Source organism: Uloborus diversus, chromosome 7 (assembly GCF_026930045.1).
Source record: "Uloborus diversus isolate 005 chromosome 7, Udiv.v.3.1, whole genome shotgun sequence".
Lineage (NCBI taxonomy): Eukaryota > Metazoa > Arthropoda > Arachnida > Araneae > Uloboridae > Uloborus > Uloborus diversus.
This window is the reverse complement of record NC_072737.1, coordinates 890,555-914,321: the sequence shown is the minus strand read 5'-3', so window position 1 is coordinate 914,321 and position 23,767 is coordinate 890,555. Positions and strand designations below refer to the sequence as shown.

The 23,767-nt window shown below is 34.5% G+C and overlaps 1 protein-coding gene across 1 annotated transcript; it reads right to left on the bottom strand.

The window, feature by feature from the left end:
* Positions 1 to 209: 209 nt before the first annotated feature.
* On the bottom strand, positions 210 to 20,976 carry LOC129226153 (protein held out wings-like). Its single transcript, XM_054860754.1, has 2 exons — positions 20,784 to 20,976; positions 210 to 379 (listed from the first exon to the last, which is right to left on the bottom strand). Exons 1-2 carry the CDS (start codon positions 20,908 to 20,910, stop codon positions 210 to 212), a joined length of 297 nt encoding a protein of 98 aa, XP_054716729.1. The 5' UTR covers positions 20,911 to 20,976.
* Positions 20,977 to 23,767: the final 2,791 nt, after the last annotated feature.

The following is a 23,767-nucleotide window of genomic DNA, read 5'->3' as shown; positions in this document are numbered from 1 at the left end:
TACTGCACTTTTTGGAGTGTTCCCTGAATGTTAACAGGAAATGTTGCACATTTCAGAGTCTGTTCCCCGATTGTTAACAGGAACGGTTACACATTTCATACTCCATTCTGGAAATGTTAAGAGGAAATATTGCACATTTAAGAGCTCGCTCCCTGAATGTTAACAGGAGATGTTACACATTTTATGCTCCAGATGTTAAACAGGAAACGTTAACAGGAAGTGTTAGTTCCCCGGTCGGCACTTACGTCGGGGTGGTCCTTGACCGGGACGTACACCTTCTCTGAGCAGGCGACGACGGGTCCGTCCGCGTCGGGCAGGACCATGGGCTCCTTCTTGACGCCGTTCACCTGGAAGAGGTTGTTGCGCACCTTGTTGATCTCTGCCGTCAGGAAGAAGGGATTAGTCAGGTCAGTCGGTAGTACACACATGCAACACACACACAGTTAAAGTATTATGCACAGAGAAGCAGAAGACCCCCCCCCCCATCGGAAAAGCCCCGCGGATTTCCGGCAGCACGTTCGAAACGGGGCGAAATTATTTCTTTTTAAAGACTTTATCAACTTTGCCAACCTTTGAAAGAAAAAAGGTAGATTCCACTCGAGGTATATAGGTGATTCACCAGCAACATGTCTTCACAACAGAATTATTAAATTATTCCTTTAAACAATGTGTATGCTAAATTTAAAGTGAAATGCACAGACTTAAGCTAATTGGTAGCAGCAAGAAAAATATACCGCAGAGGAAAAATTAAATAGGGGGTGAATTTGCAAAAAGTTTCGCACATCCTCCAGTCTCAACGAAAAGAGCTACAAAAATTCAATTCCTAAAATCTGGAGAAAAAAAATCTATATAATGAAAATAAAATATAAAATAAGTATGTATAGGGCAGCACATCTTAAAATAACTTCAAACTTTCAAAATAATTGAAATATTTTCAAGATGCAAAAGGATTGAAATCTGCTGCAATTTTCAGCAAAACACGTTCCTCGTTGAACATGCAATGTGAAAAGTTTGAGAAATTAGTTTTTACCAAATGAGTTGCTAATTGGAAAAATTCTTATTCCCTGACATAGGTTGACTAGAAAAGGGTGCCATCTATTGAGAACAAAGTGAAACTTTTTGATGATTGATGTAAAAAACTGCAAAAACGGGAGAAAATTGTAAAAAAAGGGGGAGATGGAAGCAAAAAACAGGAGTCCTCCCGTTAAAAGCAGGGTTGGCCGGATTGGACCCAATGGGTTTTTTTTTTCGAAAAAAATCTATTATTTAGCCCACTTTTGGGTTCTTTTTATAATTTTCTGAGAAGTTTTTTAAAAATTTAATTAATTTAAATACTTTTACTATTTAAACTTTTTTATTTGTTCTTCACCACAGACAATGGACATAAAAAACGAATTTTGAACTTTAATAGTATTTCTTAACAGCATTAAAAAAATACTTCAAAGATTTTAAATAAATATATTTAATTTCTTCCTTTAACTGGTCAATAAATAACTCAAATTATCTTGACTAAGTCCCGTCACGTCCGATTTTCTCAATATTTGTAGATTGTACAGAGGAAACTACTCTAGCTAAAAGGCTTTCATGTGAATTATTTTCTGCAAACCAACACGTTACAAATCTCTAATAAACAAGGCATATTTTTTAGAAATTAACAGGTTTTACAAACGATTGGACAGAAAACAGAATAGGATGTATAGTATTTTCCACTATCTTACGAAAAAGTTTAATATTTCTTACTCCGTACACAGAAATAGAAAAACAGGCAACATAAAATTCAAAGAAATGTCTTTTTCTGGAATTCAGTAAAAAGGGATTTAAACTACTTGAGGTTCTACAGTATTTTTGCATAGCAAAATGAAATACAATAAAGTAAAATGCAAAAAAAAAAAAATGTAGTAATTAAAAACGAACACACAATAGATTTTATCACTCAAGAAGTAACTTTGCCTAACTGTTGGTAATCACGGAAACTAAAAAATCTGAAAATTCACCATTCTTGGGGTTTCGTCATCTTTTATACTTTTCTTTAAACGCTGAATTTTCCAGCTTTTTTTACCCCAAGACAATTTTTGTGCTTTCTCCATATACTTATGCTACAATGCTAAAAGTACTTCACATTTTCCCTAAAAAAAGACAAAAAAAACCCCACATTTCTTTTAAAAAACCCGGCTTTAGTTGGGTTTTCTTTAAAAAACCCAAAAAACCCTGGGTCCATGGGCTTTTTTTTTTTTAAACCGGGTTTTTGCCAACCGTGGTTAAAAGCAGTCGAGTTGGCAAGTATGTGATAGACGTCAGTAAACTATATTTAACTGCGTTCTCATTCCTAATGTAATGTGAAACCCTCAAATGAGATTGACTTTTCAACTCTTTTGGCACACGTAAAGTTGCAGTTTTAGGTTGGCATCCTTTGATGCCCAACCACTTGCATATGAGGCATCACTGTATAAATAGTGAAGGCTTCTAATCGTTCACTCTTTTTGCATAGCCTCTCAGGTGTTAGGTCTGGTAAGTACGGGGCATTATCGAATTCTGCCTCTGCTTATGGCCAGGGTTAATTCTTATTAGTTCATTTATTTTTGGTATTTGATAGACCAATAAATTTTTGGTAAGCTTTTAAAGAAGTTTCCATTGTTCATTTCTTCAAATCGACATTAATTCTGCATCTTCTACTGCGTGGTATCTCCGATGGTATCCGGGTCATCAAATCCGGAGACTGTTCCGATATTTTCGGTCTTGAGACAAACCAATGAGAAGATCATCGCTGTCTGAGAGTTATTGTGCGGCTCTGGTTAGTTGAGCTATGACCTTGACAATGTTTACCTGGCTTTAAGGAATCATGCGAGAAAGAAACTTGGTTTTAGCTCAGATTTCAGTGGTAATATTTTTGCAAAGCTGCTACGAAAGTAACGCAACTCGACTATGTGCCAATTACACTTCCCTATTACCCGAAATAGAGGTAAACATTGTCAAAGTCATAGCTTAGCTAACCAGAGCCGCACTATAAATACATTCACGCCTGGTAGCCCGATTATGGGACGATCTCCAGAGAAACATCGGGGGAAGGAATCGCATGGAGGTCGACCGATGTTATACAGGGTTCATACTCTATTTGGATGAAAAAATTCCATGACTTTTCCAAAACTTTTTCATGACTTCAATGAAAATTTTCATGACCTCATTACACAAAGAGAATAGCACTATTTAATCTCAAACTTGGTAATATTTGGAAATGAGCATTAGCAAAACGTCTATATGAATGCTACAGCCTCATTGAAGCATTTACTCGTAATGGAAAAATATAAGTGTACACTTAAAACACTAAACTATTCTTATTTGTCTTCATCATATAAATTTAAGTAAAGCAAAAATGCAGTGAAGCGAATATGATGATGCTTAAATGCCTGATTTTTTTTTTAAACAGGCACAATGATATTGAATGGGACAAAGGTTGACTGAGTCATCACTAAGTTTCAACAAATTTGCTTCAAAAGTTACCTTTTAGTGTCAACAGTGCCTTTAATCATCCACATAACTTGACAGTATTTTGGTTCTTTGAAGTAAAGCCACATAGTTTAGTTCTTTGTTTCTAAACCTTTTTTTTTTGAAAAAAACTCAGTAATAAATCAATCTTCTGATTCAAAAGTATATTTGTTTTGTTTACAAATTTGCATATTTTCAAATGTATATAAATTAATAGGTTCAGAAATTCCGGAACACGTTTAATTCCCGACATTGTACGTAGCAGTGGGTCGCATGTTTTGCATGCCGTATGTTGGGCACTACTGTTTTTAGAGCATTAGAATTCCTCTTTTTCTGCATTCTGTCGCCTGACTTAAGATCTTTATTTTCTAAAACATTCAACAAATTAAGATAAACTCTGATAAATTTAATAAATAAAGTCCTTACGAGTGATGGAATCGAACTCGCATGCAATTGAATTGCTTTTTTTTAATTATTATTTTATGAGCGGGCGTGGTAAAACTAAGAACGTGAAATTTTGCTACTACAGAATATGAAACATAAGTGTTGAAAATAACAGAAAATTAAAAATAAGTGATGTCCAGGTAGTAAAATCACATTGCAAAAAATGGCAAGCTGCTGCGACAGAAGTGGATGCAATGAGATTTCAAAATTCAGATTTGATTTTTGGATCGTTCAATTTTCCATTTTTAATAGCTTTTATGTGCTATACTGTTAAATCACTCAAGATTTCTAATGCTCCTTTAGTTACTGTTCCTTTCTCTTTGTCCAGGAAATTTTTCCATGACTTGAAATAAATTTCCATGACTTTCAAAGGAAATTTCAATTTTCCATGACTTTTCCAGGTCTGAAATTCTGTTATTTTTTTCCCATGACTTTCCAAGATTTCCATAACCCGTACGAACCCTGGTTATATTATCTGTCAAATATGATTACCTGCATATACGTATGCAGACCGATGTCTTTACTCCATGTGCAGACGAGAAGAGCTTCGTGGATCCTTCAAATGTACAAGCCCGCGTTTCTTTCGTCTATGATTTAATCTTGTTTCAGTAAATCTGCTGCAGGTTTAAAAAAAAAACTAATATTTCTGCCAAGCCCATGATCGCTTGTTGTAGAAAATAAATAGCTACATACAGTCAAACCTGTTTATCTCGAACCTGCCTATCTCGAAAACCTCTCTACGTCTAAGTTTTTCATTTTCCCTGCACATAAAGTATTAATTGAATGTCTTCCCCCCATGTTTGTCTCGAATGAAATTTTCTGAAAACCTGCGTAACTCGAATTTCGACTAAAGTGTCTTTCTTGAATTCCATCCCCAACAATCTGTATTGACAGGAATTTGGAGACAGAAAGCATTTTTCTTAATATTAGCAATCACATAATCCTCCAGAATTAAAACTTTATGTACAAGAAGCAAGTTTTCCAGCAATTATATCCCTTCTGAAACTGAGAGGAAGGGGACATTGTTGATTAGTAAAATTGCTTCCAAAGTTTTACTTTCGAGTCATTGCTCCAATTACTTATTTTTGGAACTTTTTTCAAAACCTCTACCTCGAAACCTCCATATCTCTATTTTTTTCTTCTTTTCTATAAAATTCGAGATAGACAGGTTCGACTGTGCTGGTCAATGCCACCCCCCCCCCAAAAGAAACTAATATTTGACAACTTGAATTCAAAGGATGCTTTCCACAACCATGAGTGTGCTTTTGTGCGTGAGTGTAAGAACACGAATGTAGGTGTAGGTGTGTGTGTATGTGTGCAGGACATGGACGCCACTGCCCAGGACAGGATTCACTCATTTTTAAAAGTGAAAATTAAGGACTCACAAAAATTTTAAAGGCCTTATCAGAAATGATTAGATAACTTTAAGTACACCATTTCAAAGTTTTCCAGGAGGGGGCAAAGTACTTGATATACATATTATGTATACAAATATACAGCATTGTTCCCAAAATGCAAAACAGCCAATTGACCGTGATGCCCCATTATCAGCGAGTTACATTTTAAAATTTCATGCATCTCTGGAGCTGACAATATTCAACAAAAATAACTAATTTACCAGTTTTTAAGATAATACAAAATTTGTTCCCTGTTAATTATGTTTGAAATAACTGAATAGTGATTAAAACAATGCATGGCACATATTGTTTTCAAAGCATAATTTTTGTTTCTCAAATTGCAGTTATGAAAAGATCAGGAAAATGGGGATAACGGTAAAATAATTTGTATATTAAAACTTTAGTTTTTTTTAGCATACATTATTGGAGTGGGAGGCAAATTGAAAGAAAGAACTAAAATCTCTTTTCTTCAAGATATTTAAACTATGGTTTTGTTATTGCTTTTCATTTATTATTGTTATTAATATCCCCTTTTGTACAAATTGCTGCTTTGCACTATTTCTTGCAAGTTTGTTTATTTCTATATAAAAATTTTTTGAAAGGAAGGCAGCAATTCTCCCCCCACCCCACCCCGCCCCCGAGTCCTAGACAAAGGGTCAGAGTTCAATCTTGGCTGCATCACTCAAATATATCAATTTTTCATTTTTTGAGAGAAAAATATTTTTAACTAAAAATATTTGAATTTAAAGTATTGAAAATGAGAATGCAAATTTTAAAATAAAGTTTGTAAAGTAAAAATTAACAACAGAGTGAAAAATCCAAGCATTCCTTATGCAGTAGAACATACTTTTTACAGGGATTGGAACTCAAAATTTGGTTTAAAAAACTTTAAAATACTATTTCAGGATCAGAAGAACTTTGAGTTTCTTCATTTAATCATGAAATTCCAAAAAAATGTACAGGCTGTAAAGCCTAAACCATTAGAGATTAACCATAAATATTTTAAATAAATAAAAAGAGTAACCATGCCAAGTTTCAATACAATCCGAGACTGGTAGTTAGATTAGATTTTTTGACCGACTTTTGCATTTTTTCTAAAGTAAATTTAAGAAATAAAAATATTACTGGAATAAAAAAATAGCAGATATATAGTAGCATATGATGAAAAAACCTTCCAACATTAAAAATGAGTGAAATACTTGCAGGCAGGGTTGTTAGAGTTTGAGCCAGTAGTGGTTTTAACCATGAGTAAAACCGGTTAAAACCGGCATGGATAAAATCAGTTTTGTCCATTGGATGTGGATATAGGAAATGTTTAAAATCAATATAAATCAGTATATAAAAGAAATATGAATTATCAATCCCATAATCAGTCACTATTCATTATTTAAATAAACAGTTCATTGCACACCCTATGCAAGTAATAAATGACAACATGTTCCAAAAGATTAGTCACCTCAATGGACAATTATGTGATAATTTTTTTAAAACTTATGTTTCAAACAGTGTAAATATATACTTATTTCATAGTTTTAGGCGCACAAAATGAATTTCAAATTTAATCAAAGTATATTACTAATATTTTAACGCATTGAAAACATGTTACAAGTTTTGTGAAAAATAGCTTGTAAAAGAAAAGTTGCATTAAATCAATAAATCAGAAAATTATTTCAATTATGATAAAAAAAATACACCACCTATTTCTTTTAATCATGCATTAAAATGTGTAATATGTATATGCTTACATGTTAACACACATTAGTGTGCTTTTATACAATACAGTTCTGGCCAGCTCTATGATGGTCAAACCCAGTTTTGGGAGGTATTAACCGGTTTTGTCCAAATGGGTTTTGTCCGGCCAAAACTACAACCCTACTTGCAGGATGCGAAAAGATTGAAATCTCAAACAATACACATAATTGCATAATTCTCGCAAAACATGTGTTTGACATTGTTAGCATGCTTCCCAAACATACACCTTCAGCACATATTGTAGAAGATAAAGATTTGAAAGGGGAGGGGGGAGGAATAGAAAAAATAAGAAAACATGGACCAAACTTAATAAATTTTGGTAAAAATTATAACGTTACCAAAGATGAGTTTTCCTTCATCATTTCAGTCAAATTTGATGCACGGTGGTTACAAAATGAATGAAAAAATATACATTAACACAACACATAGCTCAGATACCAAAAGAGTACAATCTTAGAAATTATTTTGCTAGCTATGGGGAAGTGATCCACATGAAACCAGAAAGGTCTTGGTGCCTCTCCATCATTGACCATGCTGTTTTTTGATAAAAATCAGATTTATATTTTCTATGCAGAACTGTCTGAAAACAATGCAGGGGATAAAACTGTTTGGAGGGTCAAAAATACAGACTTGACTGACCATAATTTATAAAATACAAACTAAAAATATAACAAACTGTGGATTGATTTTCTTTTTAAAAATTTGAATGAAATCGATCACCCCTCCCCAATCCACTGGAGAGGCTTTAGCTTTCAACCCCTTTTCAGAACTTCAACACATTCCCCCCTCCCCCTTAAAGGAAAAATACAATAATTAAGCTATTCCAAGTGGTATAGATTTCGACAAAATATTTAACTGCTTGTTGATCTGGAAACAATAACGATTCACTTTTCAATTCTTAAGCAAAACTTTGTTCAATGATGAGCAAGCACCCCAACTGGTATATCCCCTCTCCTTCGCGAATCTGATGATGGTATGTTGCCAAAGATTTCTCCCTCCCTCTCTGCTTTAACACGCTGAAGTGAACAGTCGACCTTGAAATGGTTCATATCAAAGCGCTTGAAGTTGGAGGAGCGGCCGTGTTGAAAATTAAAATACAGTCAAGTTCCGACTTGAATGCATTCCACTACTCCTCTCGCGTAAGTTGAAATTTAGCGTAGTAGAAAAATTTATGAATTCGGATTTTTAGAAACACTAAAAAAATTTTAGGCATTTGTAAACACATCTCACACTATTTTGAATCATTTCTTAACTATATATTACCATTTCTTGCATAAAAAAAGCTGTAGTATTCAACATAAAACTCTGTTACGATGTATAAAATTAATGGTCAATGGGAGAGAGACTTGTAAATAAAACAATAATATAGTTACAGTATTAATAATTTAATAATGCACGCTTTGGTGCCATTATATCTCACGAACATTAAAACGAAGAATGAAAGAAACTAATGAAAAATGCGGATTAGTTGCATTGAAACAAAGCAATGTTTAGAGTAGTACGGTGTGGAAACTTCCGTTTTCAATGATACTAAAAGGATGAAGAAACCAATCAAGAAACCAATATGGGGGGGGGGGGGGATTTATGGTTTTTAGGGGGGGGGCACCCCTGTATTTAAGATGCTAATTTGCATCTTTAGAGAAAATGTATCTTTATTTCTGGAACTAAAGTAAAATTTTAAGTTGATTATTTAAGTTTATTTTTTGAGTCAAACTGGCTCTATTTTAATATTTTTTTTAACTTGTATGTTAGAAAAATTTTACACGTGTATTATCTGTAATAAAAATAATTTCAAAGCAAAGTTTTGTTTTTTGTTATTTCTAAATTGGAAACAAGAAAATGTATTACTTTATGATGAAATTTTAAAAAATTTCTACACGTCATGCAAATCAAATACGACTCATTTTCTTGTTTAAACTATGTGTACATTACATACAGAATTAATTTTTGCCGAAAGTTTCTCTCTTTCGAAAAAATCTGTCGAAATAAAACAATATTTTAATGTTTCATTTTACATATAGCACAATTCCTAAATTAAAATATAGAGGCTCTAAAAAAGTACATTTGAATGTACTTAACATGTTTTTAAAGAAATGATATGTGGAACAAATTTGATTTATTGTTTTGAAACGGCATTGTAGAAAAATATGCAAATATGCAATACAATCGAAATGCCGGATATCCGAATCCGGCAGGTAAGGGGGCATCGGATATCCGGTAAAATCACTATCCGGTGCATCCCTCATTTTTAGCCTACTTTCCCAGTAAAAATCAGAGAAAGAAGAAAAAAGCATGAAAGAAGGCTTAATACATCTTAAAAATATCCGAAAAACAAAAAAAAGTCAAAAATAAATAAAATAGTTAGATAAATATTGAAAAATTAAAAATTGGAAAGTAGGGTATTGAGATGGGGAAAAATGTCTGTCGGTCTGTCTGTCGGTCTGTCTGTCTGTCTGTCGGTCTGTCTGTCTGTCTGTCTGTCTGTCTGTCTGTCGGTCTGTCTGTCTGTCGGTCTGTCTGTCTGTCGGTCTGTCTGTCTGTCTGTCTGTCTGTCTGTCGGTCTGTCTGTCTGTCGGTCTGTCTGTCTGTCGGTCTGTCTGTCTGTCGGTCTGTCTGTCTGTCGGTCTGTCTGTCTGTCGGTCTGTCCCCCCCTAATAACTTTTGAATGAATAGTCCGATTCGAACAAATTTTTTTTTGTTAGAAAGATCTCGGCGAGGACATCTCATTCCCATAATTCATTTTTTGATTTGAACAATTTTTCGTTCAATTTTGAACAGTTCAAAAAAACTTAACATTAGCGCCTACGGGGAAATTCAAATCAAAAATAAATCTTGAACTTAGAAGCGAAGTGGCTTCAAACAAACTTTGTAGGGAAAAACTTTTGATAAAAAACATGTATCGAAAATATCTTTTTGATTTGAACAAGTTTTCGTTCAATTTTGAACAGTTCAAATCTCTTAACATTAGCGCCTAAGGGGAAACTGAAAGTCAATATAGATTCCGAATTAAAAGGCGGATTTACTTCAAACAAACTTTGTTGGAAATAGCTCTTGACGACCTACTCCCGACTCCGACTCCGAGAATTTAGGGGCACCTGACACCGACTCTGACTCCTGTTCCCGACAATTAATCGGACTCCGACTCCCCGACTTCGACTCTGACTTCGTAGCTTTGGCAAACATTTATACACGGAGGACAAATGACCGACTCCGATTCTTGGATATTCGACTCCGACTCTTTTATCCCAAAATGAGATTGACTCCGACTCCGCTGCTGTGGTTTTAACTGTGAAATAATTATTGTTGATATGATTTGTTTTTATTTTCACGCTAAAGTTTTAATTTAGGTATTTAGTTTTCGGTGAATAAACTCGAAAAATATGCGCAGACGATTTTTTTTTTTTTTTGACAATGAAAATTATTTCTTTAAGTTGACATTTTATTGTTTTTTTTTATATTGGTAAGTGCATTAATTCGTTTAAAAAATTATTTTTGGCAACAGGGGAAAAAGAAACGATTTTTTTTATATGATGTATTTATTTTAATGAACTTATTATTATTATTTTTTCGTTTTGAAAGCTGTTAAAAAAAATTTTTTAATGGAAAGAAGTGTATTAGCTGCTTTGTTCAAAAAGTGCTGCTATTTTATTTGTTCGTTTTTTTTTTTTTTTGAAGAAAAGTAAGGAATATTTTATTCCTAGAAATCAGTTTAAAATATTTAAAAAACTATGTTTGAAAAAATTTGCGATTTTAGCTATTTTTGAGAATATTGATCAGGTACTAGAAAGTAGTATGGGTATACGGGAAAGTAGGCTCGTCTAGTTCTAGACGGAACTTCTTGTTATGCTAACATTTATGTTGTACTGCATTTATTTTTTAAATTATTTTGCTCTTTAAATTAAAGCATATTAGCTGTAACGTCTCTATTTTTTCTCACACTCAATACATATGCTTGAAATACAATATGGAGTGAAAGTCAAAATATCAAAATGAATTAAGCGAACTAAGGACTGATACGTTATCAGCAGAATACACCTAAACACTTGAACTAGGTTTGGAGGAAAATTCTGCTTATAGGATATAGGTAAATAAAGAAAAATAAAAAATTGAGCGGCATCTCGTTACATTTTGATGTCATGCAAGGGACATATTACTGGGTTATAAAAGACTAGGACCTTAAAAAATTGATGTTTGCTTTTTTGTAACCAGTTAAGCTTTTTACTTTTTGTAGAATGGCTTTTTAAATCTGAAATTTGGCTATCAACATTGATTAGGCATATCCAACACATTTAATGCAAATATCATATTAGATTGCTAAGTTGTTTCATTCTTTGAATATGTGATCGAAATACAATTTTTGGGCAAAAATTAATTGTTTTGTATATGGTTGGTTATATATATACATAGTGCAATACATACAGAAAAGTATTTTAGTTGAATATAAATTTTTGAAATAAATACCTGGGTATATACCCAATTTGGGTATTTACCCCTAAAAATAAATACCCAGGTATTTTACATCACTATTCCCATTGGTCATTCATTTTGTGCATCTTAAAGTATTTCATGCTGAATAAATGTTTTATTTTTTAAATACAGTAAAAGTTCAGTTCCTTATGTAAGAAACTGTAGTGTATGGTTTAAGAATGCTTTAGAGCAGTTTACGAGGTGTTTAAGTGTCTTAAAAGTATTTGGTATGATTTAAAAAAATTGTTATGCATATATTTTTTCACAACTCAAAATTTTGACTCACGCAACAGGCTTGAAACGCATCGTAAGTCGGGACTCAACTGCATTAAAGAGTAACTCTCGGTGTAAATGTAATCATTTCAGTGACTGTATTATACTTGTAACAAAAAATGACCTCAAGAATGTAGACTGCAAGCAGTACGCGTCTGAACAGACTCAAAGGAATGCTTTTAAGAGGAAAAACGGAATAGAAATATGGTCTGTGTCAATCCTTCTCCATAACCTGTTTTTCGAGCACCCCAATGAGATTCATCAACAAATTTGGGAACAGGGAAACACCGAGACATCCGATATTTTTACGCAGAGAAGTCTATAAAATGGGATCTGCATCAGAAATGTTGAGGAAAAATAGAACAGAAGTTCATTTAACACGACAATTTTATGTGAAATATTTCCATATAAATTAATGCAACCATTGTAGTTATTTTTCAAAATCTCCAGCATAGCAAATTAGTTTTGATTTAAATGTGAGAAAAAATTACTGCAAATTAAATTAAAAAAAATTAAGTATGAATTTCTTGTGATAGACTAATAGACTTATGACAGGGAAAGGCACAGAACTTTTCTCAAGAACAAAACAAGGAAAAAACAAATTAAATGATTGGGAAACAATTACTTTCCAATTCCTAAATATACCAGCAATATTTCATGACATAGGCGGATCGTACGTTGGGGGGGGGGGGGGGGGGGGGGGGCAACAGCCCCCTCACTTTCCAGAGTTAAAAATTAACTATCGATTGAAAAATCGATTTATTTGATGGATCAATTTATTTCACGAAAATTAAAGCTAGAAATTTCAAACAAATGGTCCTTTCTGGTGTTATTTCGAATAGGAATGGAAGGGGATGGTCTTTGTTGGACATCCATTCCAAATTTTTGGCCACATACCATTTTTTTTTGAAGTGATTTAATCAGTTATCTTGCAATTCAAAATTGTAGCCAAATTTTACAGGAAAAAATCTTCACCCCCCCCCCCCCCCCACAAAAAAAAGCTTAATTTTTAAAAGTTTTTTTTTTGTGCCAGGGTTGTAAGAGTTTTGGCCAGTGGTGGTTTTAGCCATGGATAAAACCGGTTTAAACCAGCCAGGCCATAAATCAGTTTTATCCACTTGGATAATTATCAAATTTTAAATGAAAACCAAATAATTTATTAAAAAGAAATGCAAAACAAACCATAATCAATCATCTTTCATTATTTATCTAAATAGTACGTTTTACAGTTCGTAGAAATTACAGCATGTTTAGAAGAAAAGGTTTACAGGAAAAATATGCAGTAACATTAAAATAGAGAGAAAAATTGTAAGTTGGATAGATTTTAATTCTCGCATGCAAATGTACGAAGTATTTGAAAGTATTTCAAGTAATTTTGAAGAATAAATGAGAGAAAAACTTCTTTTAGAAACATATACAGAGATTTTTTTAAAAAACAAAACTAAAGGTACAGGGGGGGAAACACTTTTGAAAATTAAAAAGCAACACTACTGAAAAGTTACTATATTTTTGTTACAGGCCGTTTCGTATCCTTATGTCTTTTTAGTTGTGAGCAATTTCAGTTATTAATTTTGAAGAAAGTTGAAAATTTTTCACTACTCTTGTTATAATATAAATTACTTCACTAATATATTTAACTAAAATTGCTGTGCTTAATTAAAAAACTTCCAACAGATTTATTAGTTGCAAAACACACATCTCTCACATACATACAAATTAGAAGTGAATTTTCATGTAATTTAGTTTTGGCCAGTACTATGGTGGTTAAATCCAGTTTTGGCCAGTGGCCTGGATGAAATCAGTTTTGTCTGGGCAAAACTACAACCCTGTTTTGTGTATATAGGTTTTACATCATGTTTTACTGAATTTTTTTTTAAATCATTGATTAAAGAATAATAAATTGATGATGTATGCACTGATATTTTACAACTTGTGTAATTTCCTTTTTTAATACAATACATTCTGTAACTACAATGAACAAAAACTATAATAAATTGTAAAAAAGCAGTCAGAAACTTCGTACTCTTGGAATGAGTAAAACAACGTGTATACAGTACATATAAAGTTTTAAAATAGAGTAAAAAACTCGGCAAACAGCTGTTTCGTGGATGTCAAATGCAAGCCCCATCAGCAGTGCATAAAAGAACGAAAAGCCCACACAATGAGGACCGATTGACAAATGAACGAAAAATGGAAGGAAGCAAAGTAAATAGAACATGGAAACCGAAAATACTGCGTCATAGAACAGCAACGACACCTTCAGTGTAGAAAAACGTCACAAACAAGTTTTTAAAGATAAGATTTCCAAACACCAGGGAAAGGGGGGGGGTTCCTGGACCGGGTGTTTTAGTTGCGAAAATTTAAGCTTGTTGACAGGGGAAAATGCAACCGAAGAATTAAACTGTAACATTCTTGCGATCTGAAGACGGATTCTTGGAAAAAGGGGTAATACAACCAAATTAGAATAATTCATCTTAGCCAGTGATTGATTTTTATTAGTTGAATTGATAAGAATAATTCCAATTTACTAGCTGCAGAATTTAATTATTTAAAATGTATTGCATTGGATCGGGGGGTTTACAATTGACATCATACACAGGAAACTCGTCAATAATTCGACACTTTCGGACAAGACGGTAAAAACCACGGTATTTACTGCAGTTTTTACCGTAGTGCCCAAAACCTTACCAACTCCGATTCCTACATTTTAATATTTATAAGTTACTTTAGTAAGAAGAAACATTTTGAAGGGGTATAGAAACGTGAACAATATTTACATGTCATTTTCATTTGATAGAATTTCTTTTTTTTTTGCAAAAATAATCCTCATAGGCTATGGTATTAATTTTCAGGGTTGTAGTTTTGGCCGGACAAAACCGATTTTATCCAAGCCACTGGCTAAAACTAGATGTAACCACCATAAAACTGACCAAAACTAAATTACGTGGAAATACAACTTCTAATTTGTATGTATGTGGGAGATGTGTGTTTAGCAACTAATAAATCTGTTTGTTGGAAGTTGTTTAAATAAGCATAACAATTTTTGTTAATTAAATATAATATTGGTGAAGTAATTTACATTATTATAACAATAGTAGTGAACAAATTTCAACTTCTTTCCAAATTAATAACTGAAATTACTCACAACTAAAACAAAAGAATACAAAACAGCCTGTAACATATAGTTACTTTTCAGTAGTGTTGCTTTTTAATTTTCAAAAGTGTTTCTCCCCTATACCTTTAGTTTTGTTTTTAAGAAAATGCCTTTATATGTTTCTAAAAGAATTTTTTTTTTCTCTCATTTATTTTTCAAAATTACTTGAAATACTATCAAATACTTTATGTGCGAGAATTGAAATCGATCTATTCAACTTACAATGTTTCACTGCATTATTTTTTTAATGTTACTGCATATTTTTCATGTAAACCTTATCTTCTAAACATGCTGTCATTTTTACAAACTGTAAAACATACTATTTAGATAAATAATGAGATGATTATGGTTTGTTTTGCATTTATTTTTAATAAATTATTATTTGATTTTTATTTAAAATTTGATAATTATCTAAGTGGCCTAAAATGGATAAAACTGATTTTATCCATGGTTAAAACCATCACTGGCCGAAAATCTTACAACCCTGTTTTTGGAGCATTTTGTGATTTTACAGAGTGGTTCAAAATATATTTTTTTATTTTATACATATGCCTTTATTCGGGAAGATATTAATTCATATTAAAAAGTAGCCAAGCACAGGAAAAGTAACGAGAATAAACAATTGAACCCACAACAAAAGCAACAATTCAGAATAAAAAAAGAAATCTGTAAAGTAGAGGATAAGTGTGGTTCAATTTTGTGCAATGCAGAGTGGTTTAATATTGTGTTTAAAAAAAGATTAAAATAAACAAAATACAATCAAAAAGACTGAACTATGTTTAAAAAGTTTTGAAATAAGTTAAGGTTTCAAAATTTCAAATTATTAAAAAATTATAACAGTACAAGGGAGCAGAAAATGAATACACGAATCGGGAGAAAATCCAGACAAAAAAGATGGCCTTTCGTTTCTACGCGATTGCTGGAAAATGCTCATTCAATGAATTTCGACAAGAAATGTGAAGAAAACCTACTTCTTTGAGGAGTTTCAGTTTTAGCAAAAGAAAACATTACTTCAGAAAATGAGAGCAGGGAAAGCTCTTTTTGAAGAGAAAAAAAATTTTAAAAGAATTAACAAAGTCCTTATTTCATTGAAATTCTAAACTTCAGTAAAATATATTTGTAACATAGGTGTAACTGCAACCGTGGTATTGTAGTGTAACTGTAACTTTTAACTGTATAAAAGAATGTAAACGAACAGCTATGTAACGCGCAGCATCGTTAACATACATCGATAACAATCTCTCCCTTCCTTTGTAAATAAAATGTTATAGTTATCCTACCATAGTGTATTATTCTAAATGAATAATTAAGCTTCTACAGACATCACAGTAAAAGAAATAAACAATGATTTTCAAAATAAAGAGAAAAATTAAATGGAATTTCTCATTTTTTAAAGACTCGCTAAATGAAAACCTTGTCAAAATAATTAAGAACTGTGCTCAAAACAAAGCACTTTAAAGGCCCTCTGTTACAAGTCTCCCAAATAAAGAGCTTCAAAGACATTCAAGGACCCGTGGGAACACTGCAATAAATACATAGTGCTTTTTTCCACTTTCTTAGTTTAAAAAGTCACAGGGATATCCATAGAATTATTTTCAAGTGCCTGTCATAAATCTATTATCCATAGAACTGTAGTTAAATTATTCCCCCCCATCCTATTTTAAAAACAACTCCCAGAAAATTGGCTGCACTACCAAGGAAAAGAGAAACAGTTTGATGCAGGAAAGACACCCTTCGCTTCCGCCAATTGCTAGTAACAAGGCCAATAAGATGCTTGGGTTTATCAATAGATCTATTTCAAACAAATGTAAAGAAGTTCTTCTGCCCTTATATAGAAGTTTGGTAAGACCTCATTTGGAGTATGCTGTTCAGTTTTGGTCTCCTTATCTTAAGAAAGACATTAACGTATTGGAAAGGGTTCAGAGGCGAGCTACAAGGCTAATAAATGGACTTTCTCACTTAGACTATGATTCCAGGCTCAGAAGGCTTAAAATGTACAGTCTCGAGCAAAGAAGAGATCGAGGGGACATGATTCAGCTGTTTAAATTTATTAAAAGGAAAGATGTTACAGGGCTGAAGTTTGGCACTGAAAACAGGACGAGGGGTCATTGTTTTAAGCTATTTAAATCTCAGGCTGACATGGATATTAGGAAAAATTATTTTAGCAGGGTAGTGGAACCTCGGAACAGCTTACCGGAAGAGGCGATAATGAGCAAGGGAGTAGATAGTTTCAAGAGGGCCATTGATCTTCACTGGGGATTGTAAATTGACCAGGACCAGTCTAGCTGGGCCCAGAGCCTGTTGCTGGTCGTCACTTTTGTATAATTCTATTTGTATTTGAAAACAAAAATTGCATGGAGAGTCGATGACAGTTTAATCCAGGGGTTTTCCAACTCCCTGGCAATGACCTCCGGAGCTCGGAAGGCTTATTAAAGAAGTAATACAGACACAGCTGATGTTGTGTGTATTTGCTTTGTTTCCCAAGTGCTCAATATGTAAACCTTTCATAATGTGGCAGAAGTTTTAAGACTCTTGTCACTTGTCGAAACGTGTCATGGTCGTTTATTTTCCGACGAGAGAGGGCACCCCACCATTATCCAACAGATTTCCTCGACAACGAGCTTTCTGGTTCACGATTGCCTTCTCCCGTGGCCACCTTGCTCTCCAGACGATACAAGAGATTTTTCAATGGAGTTACATTTAAGATTGTGCTCCCACAGGCTACGGGTCCCTGCTCCCCCCCCCCCCCGGGCATCAAAAACGCAAGATTTATTTTCGTTTCGATTTGGTTTTTATGTTGTTTTAGCGGCAAGCTACGAGGAGCCGAACGGTCTCTTCATCTTTGCTCATCGACTAATGTTGGAAATTTATCCCTGCGCATGCATCGTTAAGAACAAAGAAAACTATTTTTCTACTTTGATAGGCAAAATTTTGCGAGTTTTAATGCTTTGTCGTGATTGAATTTTTCAGATTTATCATGAATAGACGTCTCAAAAATATACCCCCCGCCCTCCCTTTTGCTGCTAGAAGCCTGTCCTGTATTTACTGTTCTTAAATCTGGCAACCCTGGAACAAAGTGAAACGAGAAGTAGACTTTAGACTATATCAACACGAAAAGTCCACACATAGAACATTTCGAGAACGCCAATCTGGGATTTTTTTCTTGCTACCTATTTTTGTGAAAGTTTTTATCATCATTGTTTTTGTGAAATTTTAGAGGCATCCTAATTTTTGTAAAAGAGAAGTAGAACAAGTGAAATTTTAGTTCGAAAAGTGCAAATGTCATCTAGTATTATTTTTAACAGATTTCGTTTTTTGGGGAGGGGGGTGAGCAAAAACCTAAGAAGTATGAAAAATAACGACGTAATTACAGCTTAATAGGCTATGTACTGTGTACAATATAGGAAATTTATGAGAAAAACCATTTCCCAAAACAGATGTTGAAAGATTGCGATACTATTGCATAAATAAACTTAGGCCATAAACAGCTAAAAAATAGTTAAAATACTACAAAAGTTTCTATTTAAGCAATTGTTTATATAAACCTGCTTAGAATTTTATTTTATGAGTAAATTTTGTTTTAAACAGAGAAACAAATTTTATATTTTAAGATGCAAATTTTTTATGTTTTTGTGAAGCTACTGATTTTCTTACTTGATTTTTGTGAAAGTACCCATTTCAAAACAAGATTTTTGTGAAGGTACCGAAAAACGGTAGCAAAATCAGCCTGTATTGGGCCCTGCTCGTGCAGTTTCATTCTGCAGTAGAGTCGGCATGGTTGCCATATCTTTAATCTACTTGTCTCGACAGGCTTTCTAAATCTCGGAGATAATTTTGATAGGTAAGAGATAGACTAGGGTGCGATGGAAAAATTCCAATCCTTCGAAGGGTGCCGCGAGTCGAAAGAGAGCGAGAACCCCCGGTTCGATCCGAAGCATTTCAAAACAAAACTATGACATTGGAATTTTATTCTTTCCCCGAGCACTCGTCTTTCGAATTCAAGTCCTTCGTTTTGGCAAAATAGTATCGGTCTCCATTCAAAGAAAAGGATCAACTCTAGAAGAGTCCCTTCCTATTCACTTTCATGCAGCCCATCCTTTTCGTGAGAGTATGTTTGCCCGTATGCTTTTTTAATGTTCGCGTGACATGTAGAGTTTCACAGCTTCCAACAAAAAAAACAATTTCTTAGAGCAAACATATATTTTAATGTCCCACCCGATGTTAAAATCTGGGGACTCGATCCCGGTCCTCTGTCGAAAACAAAAGTCTGGGCTGAAAACTGGATTTCGAGCCGAAGTGGCGTTGAAGGGGAGGGGGACCCGAGCTATTTAAAAAAACAACGCTCTGAGTGCAATTTAAATAATCAGAGTCATCATTTCACACGAACAAAGTATCGCCCACCAATGGATGGCATCAAAAATAGGCTCACACAATCCAGAAATACAGTAAAACCTATAAAGTTAACCACCCTTGTAAATTGATTACCTGTCTATGTTGACCACCAATATGCACCAAATTTGGCTGAGAATCATAACAAACCCTTTGTAAGTTGATCACCTGTCTAAGTTGACCACTAAAGTACTGTACCGTAAGTGGTCAACTTACACAGGTTTCACTATAAAATTCACAAGACAGTGAGTGTTCCCGGTCCTCTGTCGAAAACAAAAGTCTGGGCGGAAAACGGGATTTTGAGTTATTTAGCAATTTTAGTACCTTTCAGCCGCCAAAATTGACATGACAAACAGAAAGTGACATGTCCAGAACGTATGGAGGTCAACTGAGAATGAAAGCCCTCCCCTCCTGGCCTGAGTTGTTTGTTTATCCCCCCCACCCCCTCCATTTCAAAACTAACAAGACATGACAGAAAAAAGGAGTCTCAGATGATCCATTTCCAGTGCCTACATTTCTTTCGTTTTAGCAGGAATGGGAGAGGTGGGTGTCCCCCCCCCCGACCTCCCCCCATTTTGATTCCGAGAAGGCTTTCAATCCTTAGTCTGTTTACCTTCGTCATTTTCTCGTGTCGATGGCGTCTGAATGCACTTCATCGTTGTGTGGGAGGTCATTAGGAGCCTATCCCACACACAGAACTTTTAAATGCCAAAAGAGGGTTCTCGCAAAAGACACCACCTCCTCGAACGACTCTTCGAAAGACACGGGATTGTTGGAACTTATTTATCGTCGGTAGCGATGTTTAAAACTTATTTATTATTATCTGCCTGCCATTTCGTCAGTGTTTAACATTGCTCGTTTAATCGTCTGGTGATAACGTTTGATTCATTCGATTTCTAAGAAAAATCGAAAGTACGTTCGAATGAGTCATGGGGAAGGGGGTTCTCGGAACCAGTAGAATGACGTCTAAGGATTTTTGACACCTTTTAGCGCTCTAGTGTACGGTAGTTACATAAGCTCACTTCGAACGGACTTGAGTTCAAAATTGCTAAATAACTGCTTGTACTAAATTAAAAAGAAACTAATGTTATAAAACACCACAATTTTATTAGAACGATGCCCCAACACACAATTACGAATTCTACTGCCCTAAAAGAGAAGAAAGAAAACCATCGCAAACTCGCTGCAATCGCTCTTAATGACTCTCATTGCCAAAACATGTTTACAAAATATTATCATAAAGCATACGCAGACGATATATTGAAAAACATGGGGCATGAATTGATTCGATTTCGTCTCTCTTTTTTCGACATGAGTGCGCTTCGGTAACGTGGGTCCGGGACGGGCATTCGGGGCCAAGATGTCGGCCCTGGGTCGGGGGGGGCAACAAAATGGCGTGCACGTGATGGAATGTGTGTACTCACCGTCGTCCAGGAGTCTTTCTAGGTGCAGGAAGACGTTGGGGAAGGCGGCCAGCTGTTTCTTATCCTTGAGCAGCTGGGCCAGATAGTCGGCCGTGTTGTGGGCGCTGCCGGACACCGTCTCTCCCATCTCGCACAAGTGTTGTAGGGTATCCAGTGTGGCACCGAGACGCGAACTCCGCAGACGATATCACACACGCACTCTGCCACGAACTTTGGGCCTCTGGCGGCGGAGGCCAACTTTTTGTCCCGTTCGGAGCCCGCGCATGCGCGAAGGAAGGGCGGAGGAGGGGAGCGTGACGTCGGAATGCGATGGCCTCGATTCGGGAGAGGAAGAAGCGTGTGGGCAGCGGGACGGTCGCTGGATTCCGAAATAAAAACAGAACTAACCTGCGTTACCGATCAACGTAATTATATTCTTTAAATTGCTGTGGTGTTTCCGTAGGGTATAATACTCCATGTACGCCGTTAGACTCTGCAACATTTTTTAGACACATAGCGTAATTCATAAATTTTCATAATGTATAGAACATATACTATGTATAGGTTCACATCAGGGTTGCCAGACGTCCGGGATTTCAAGGGACAGTCCCGTATTTTGAAAAAGTGTCCCGGGGAACTTCCATACGGGACGACTAAAGTCCCGTATTCAGTTGATAACAATATTTTACAGAACGAGACATTATTTTAAGGGAAAAAATAAACAAAAAATGTGAAATAAGGATCAATAAGAAAATCATCTGACATCAAAAAAAAAAAAAAAATGTTTAAATTTTAATTTGGTTTGTATGTGTGTGTGATGTTTTTTTTTTTTTTTTTTTTTTTTTTTTTTTTTTTTTTTTTTTTGCGTCAGACTATTAGGAACCGAATGGTTGCTTCTTTGCTGATTGACTAATATTGGAAATATAACTCTGCGCATGCGTCGTCATTCGCGATGAAAACTATTTTTATACCTTGATAGGCGACAGCTTTTGAGGTTTAATGCTTTGTTGAGATTGAATTTACAGCGGCGTCTCAAAAATAAGTCCACCCCCTCAAGCACGTAGCCAAGGGGTGGGTCCATGGGGTCCGGACCCCCCCCCCTTCCCGAAAGACCCCTCTCCTTTTTTCTCAGTTGTTGCATCTCGCATCAACAAAATTTTTCCGAAAGATAATGATTTTATAAAACGCAGCATTCTCTCCCCTTAAATATTCCCAGTAATCGGCAATTTTCCCAGCGCTTGAGTCAGTTCAGAACACGAGAACCTCGTGCAACAAATGCAGGTTCCCAATTTTCGTCTGCTTTTTGCTGTGTCACCTACTCCGTCCGAAACGGGGGAAATGTCCCTTTCGACTTTCAAACATAGCTGGGTCCTGTGACCTTGAAATTCAGACCCTCTCCTTGGTCCATCAAATTGCCATTGGCAAAGTAAAAACAAGCATTTATTGCCACTTCCGCCGTATCCCACAGTCTCATCGGCGTGGTTTTCTTTATTTCTTTCTCTTTTCTTTTTGGATTTTCGTGGATTTCGTAGACGCATGTTGTACGAAAAACAGCCAGAGTGAGGTGCGTTCCTGGTGAATCAGTAATTGAATTCCTATTCTTTTCTGTTTTAACCCGCAGTTTTTATCTACGTCATACTTATAGGAAACATATCTTGAACAAAATTGTATGCAAAAGAAAATTAAGTTTACTCAAACTAGGTAAGTCGCAGTGCTCCCTTTTAAAGTTTTCTTGATAATACGAGTAATTTTACGTGTTAATGTGTTTTTCCATTTAAAAACTAATTTTAGATTCTAAGCCAGCAGCGAAAAAAACAAGTTCTACACATTTCGTGTGTTTGAGGATGAGAAAAATAATTATTGATTTTTTTTTCATTTTAACTCTATATTTTTGGCATGGTTCATTTCAGATTCAATTTGTATTTTAATAAAATTTTTATTTGAACTTTTAGATTACTTTTGACATCTCTCTCCTTTCTGAGTAACAAATTACGTAGATTTTTTACTGATGTTTCCCCCCCAATATTTGAGCATGATCATGGAACATATTAAATGCCCATAAATAAATTCGTGTTTGAAGGTAAAATAAATAAAATAAATGAATAAATAAAACTTGAAGTTGATGTAACAAACTTTTTACGGTATTAAAATTTTATAGAAAAATAAAATTGAGAATTACTTGAATATTTTACTGTGATTAGTTTATGAAATTACAAGTTCGGCCAAATTAACGCATGTAATAAGTAATTTATTAGAAATTATTACTTTTAAATCTTACTGAATTGTGAATGATCCCAAAAGAAAAACAGTTAGTTTTTAATTGACGAAAAAAAATCTTATTCGATGTTGTTCCATAAAACATATTTGTATTTGCATCATTGGCAGTGGCGCACACAAGGGAGGGGTCCAGGGGGTCCGGACCCCTCCCATAGGTCTTGCTTTTTTTCCCCGATTGATTATGATTCTATGTATTTTGTGCCTAAAATAATTTCAAGCAAAATTTAACAATAATTTCAGTTCTAATAAGTGAAAAAATAAAATCCTCATACTAAAAGATTTTAAAAAATATTGAGCATTTTTCCTTTAACAAATTGCCTATAACAAGCAGAATGGTGATTATAAATGAATACACTGTAATAACCATGTTTTTAGTTTTGTAGTAACAGATCACATTAAGTGATATTTTATGAACTTCTATAATCATATGGTGCTTCTGCATTTGTTGAATCCATTTTTTAATTTTGAGAAAAGTTAATGCGTACATTATTTTGCTTTCTGGTAATGTATTTAAGTATAGTTCATGAATTAATGCTAATTATTTATTCAATAGTTTTTTTTTTACTGTTTTCGTTCTCGAGAAACGATAAAATCAAGTCAATGTATTTGACGGCGTATTGGGGGTATGATATGAGAATGAGAATTTCGATCTTGGACCCTCCCCTTGCAAAATTCCTGTGTGCGCCACTGATCATTGGAATACATTTTCTAATTGTTATTCACTGGCT

Excerpts from the sequence above, each read along its gene's own strand:
- LOC129226153 (XM_054860754.1), bottom strand. The coding sequence starts at position 20,910 with ATGGGAGAGACGGTGTCCGGCAGCGCCCACAACACGGCCGACTATCTG. Across the intron at positions 380-20,783 it reads AGAAAGACTCCTGGACGACG|AGATCAACAAGGTGCGCAAC; the intron begins GTGAGTACACAC and ends TCCTGACGGCAG.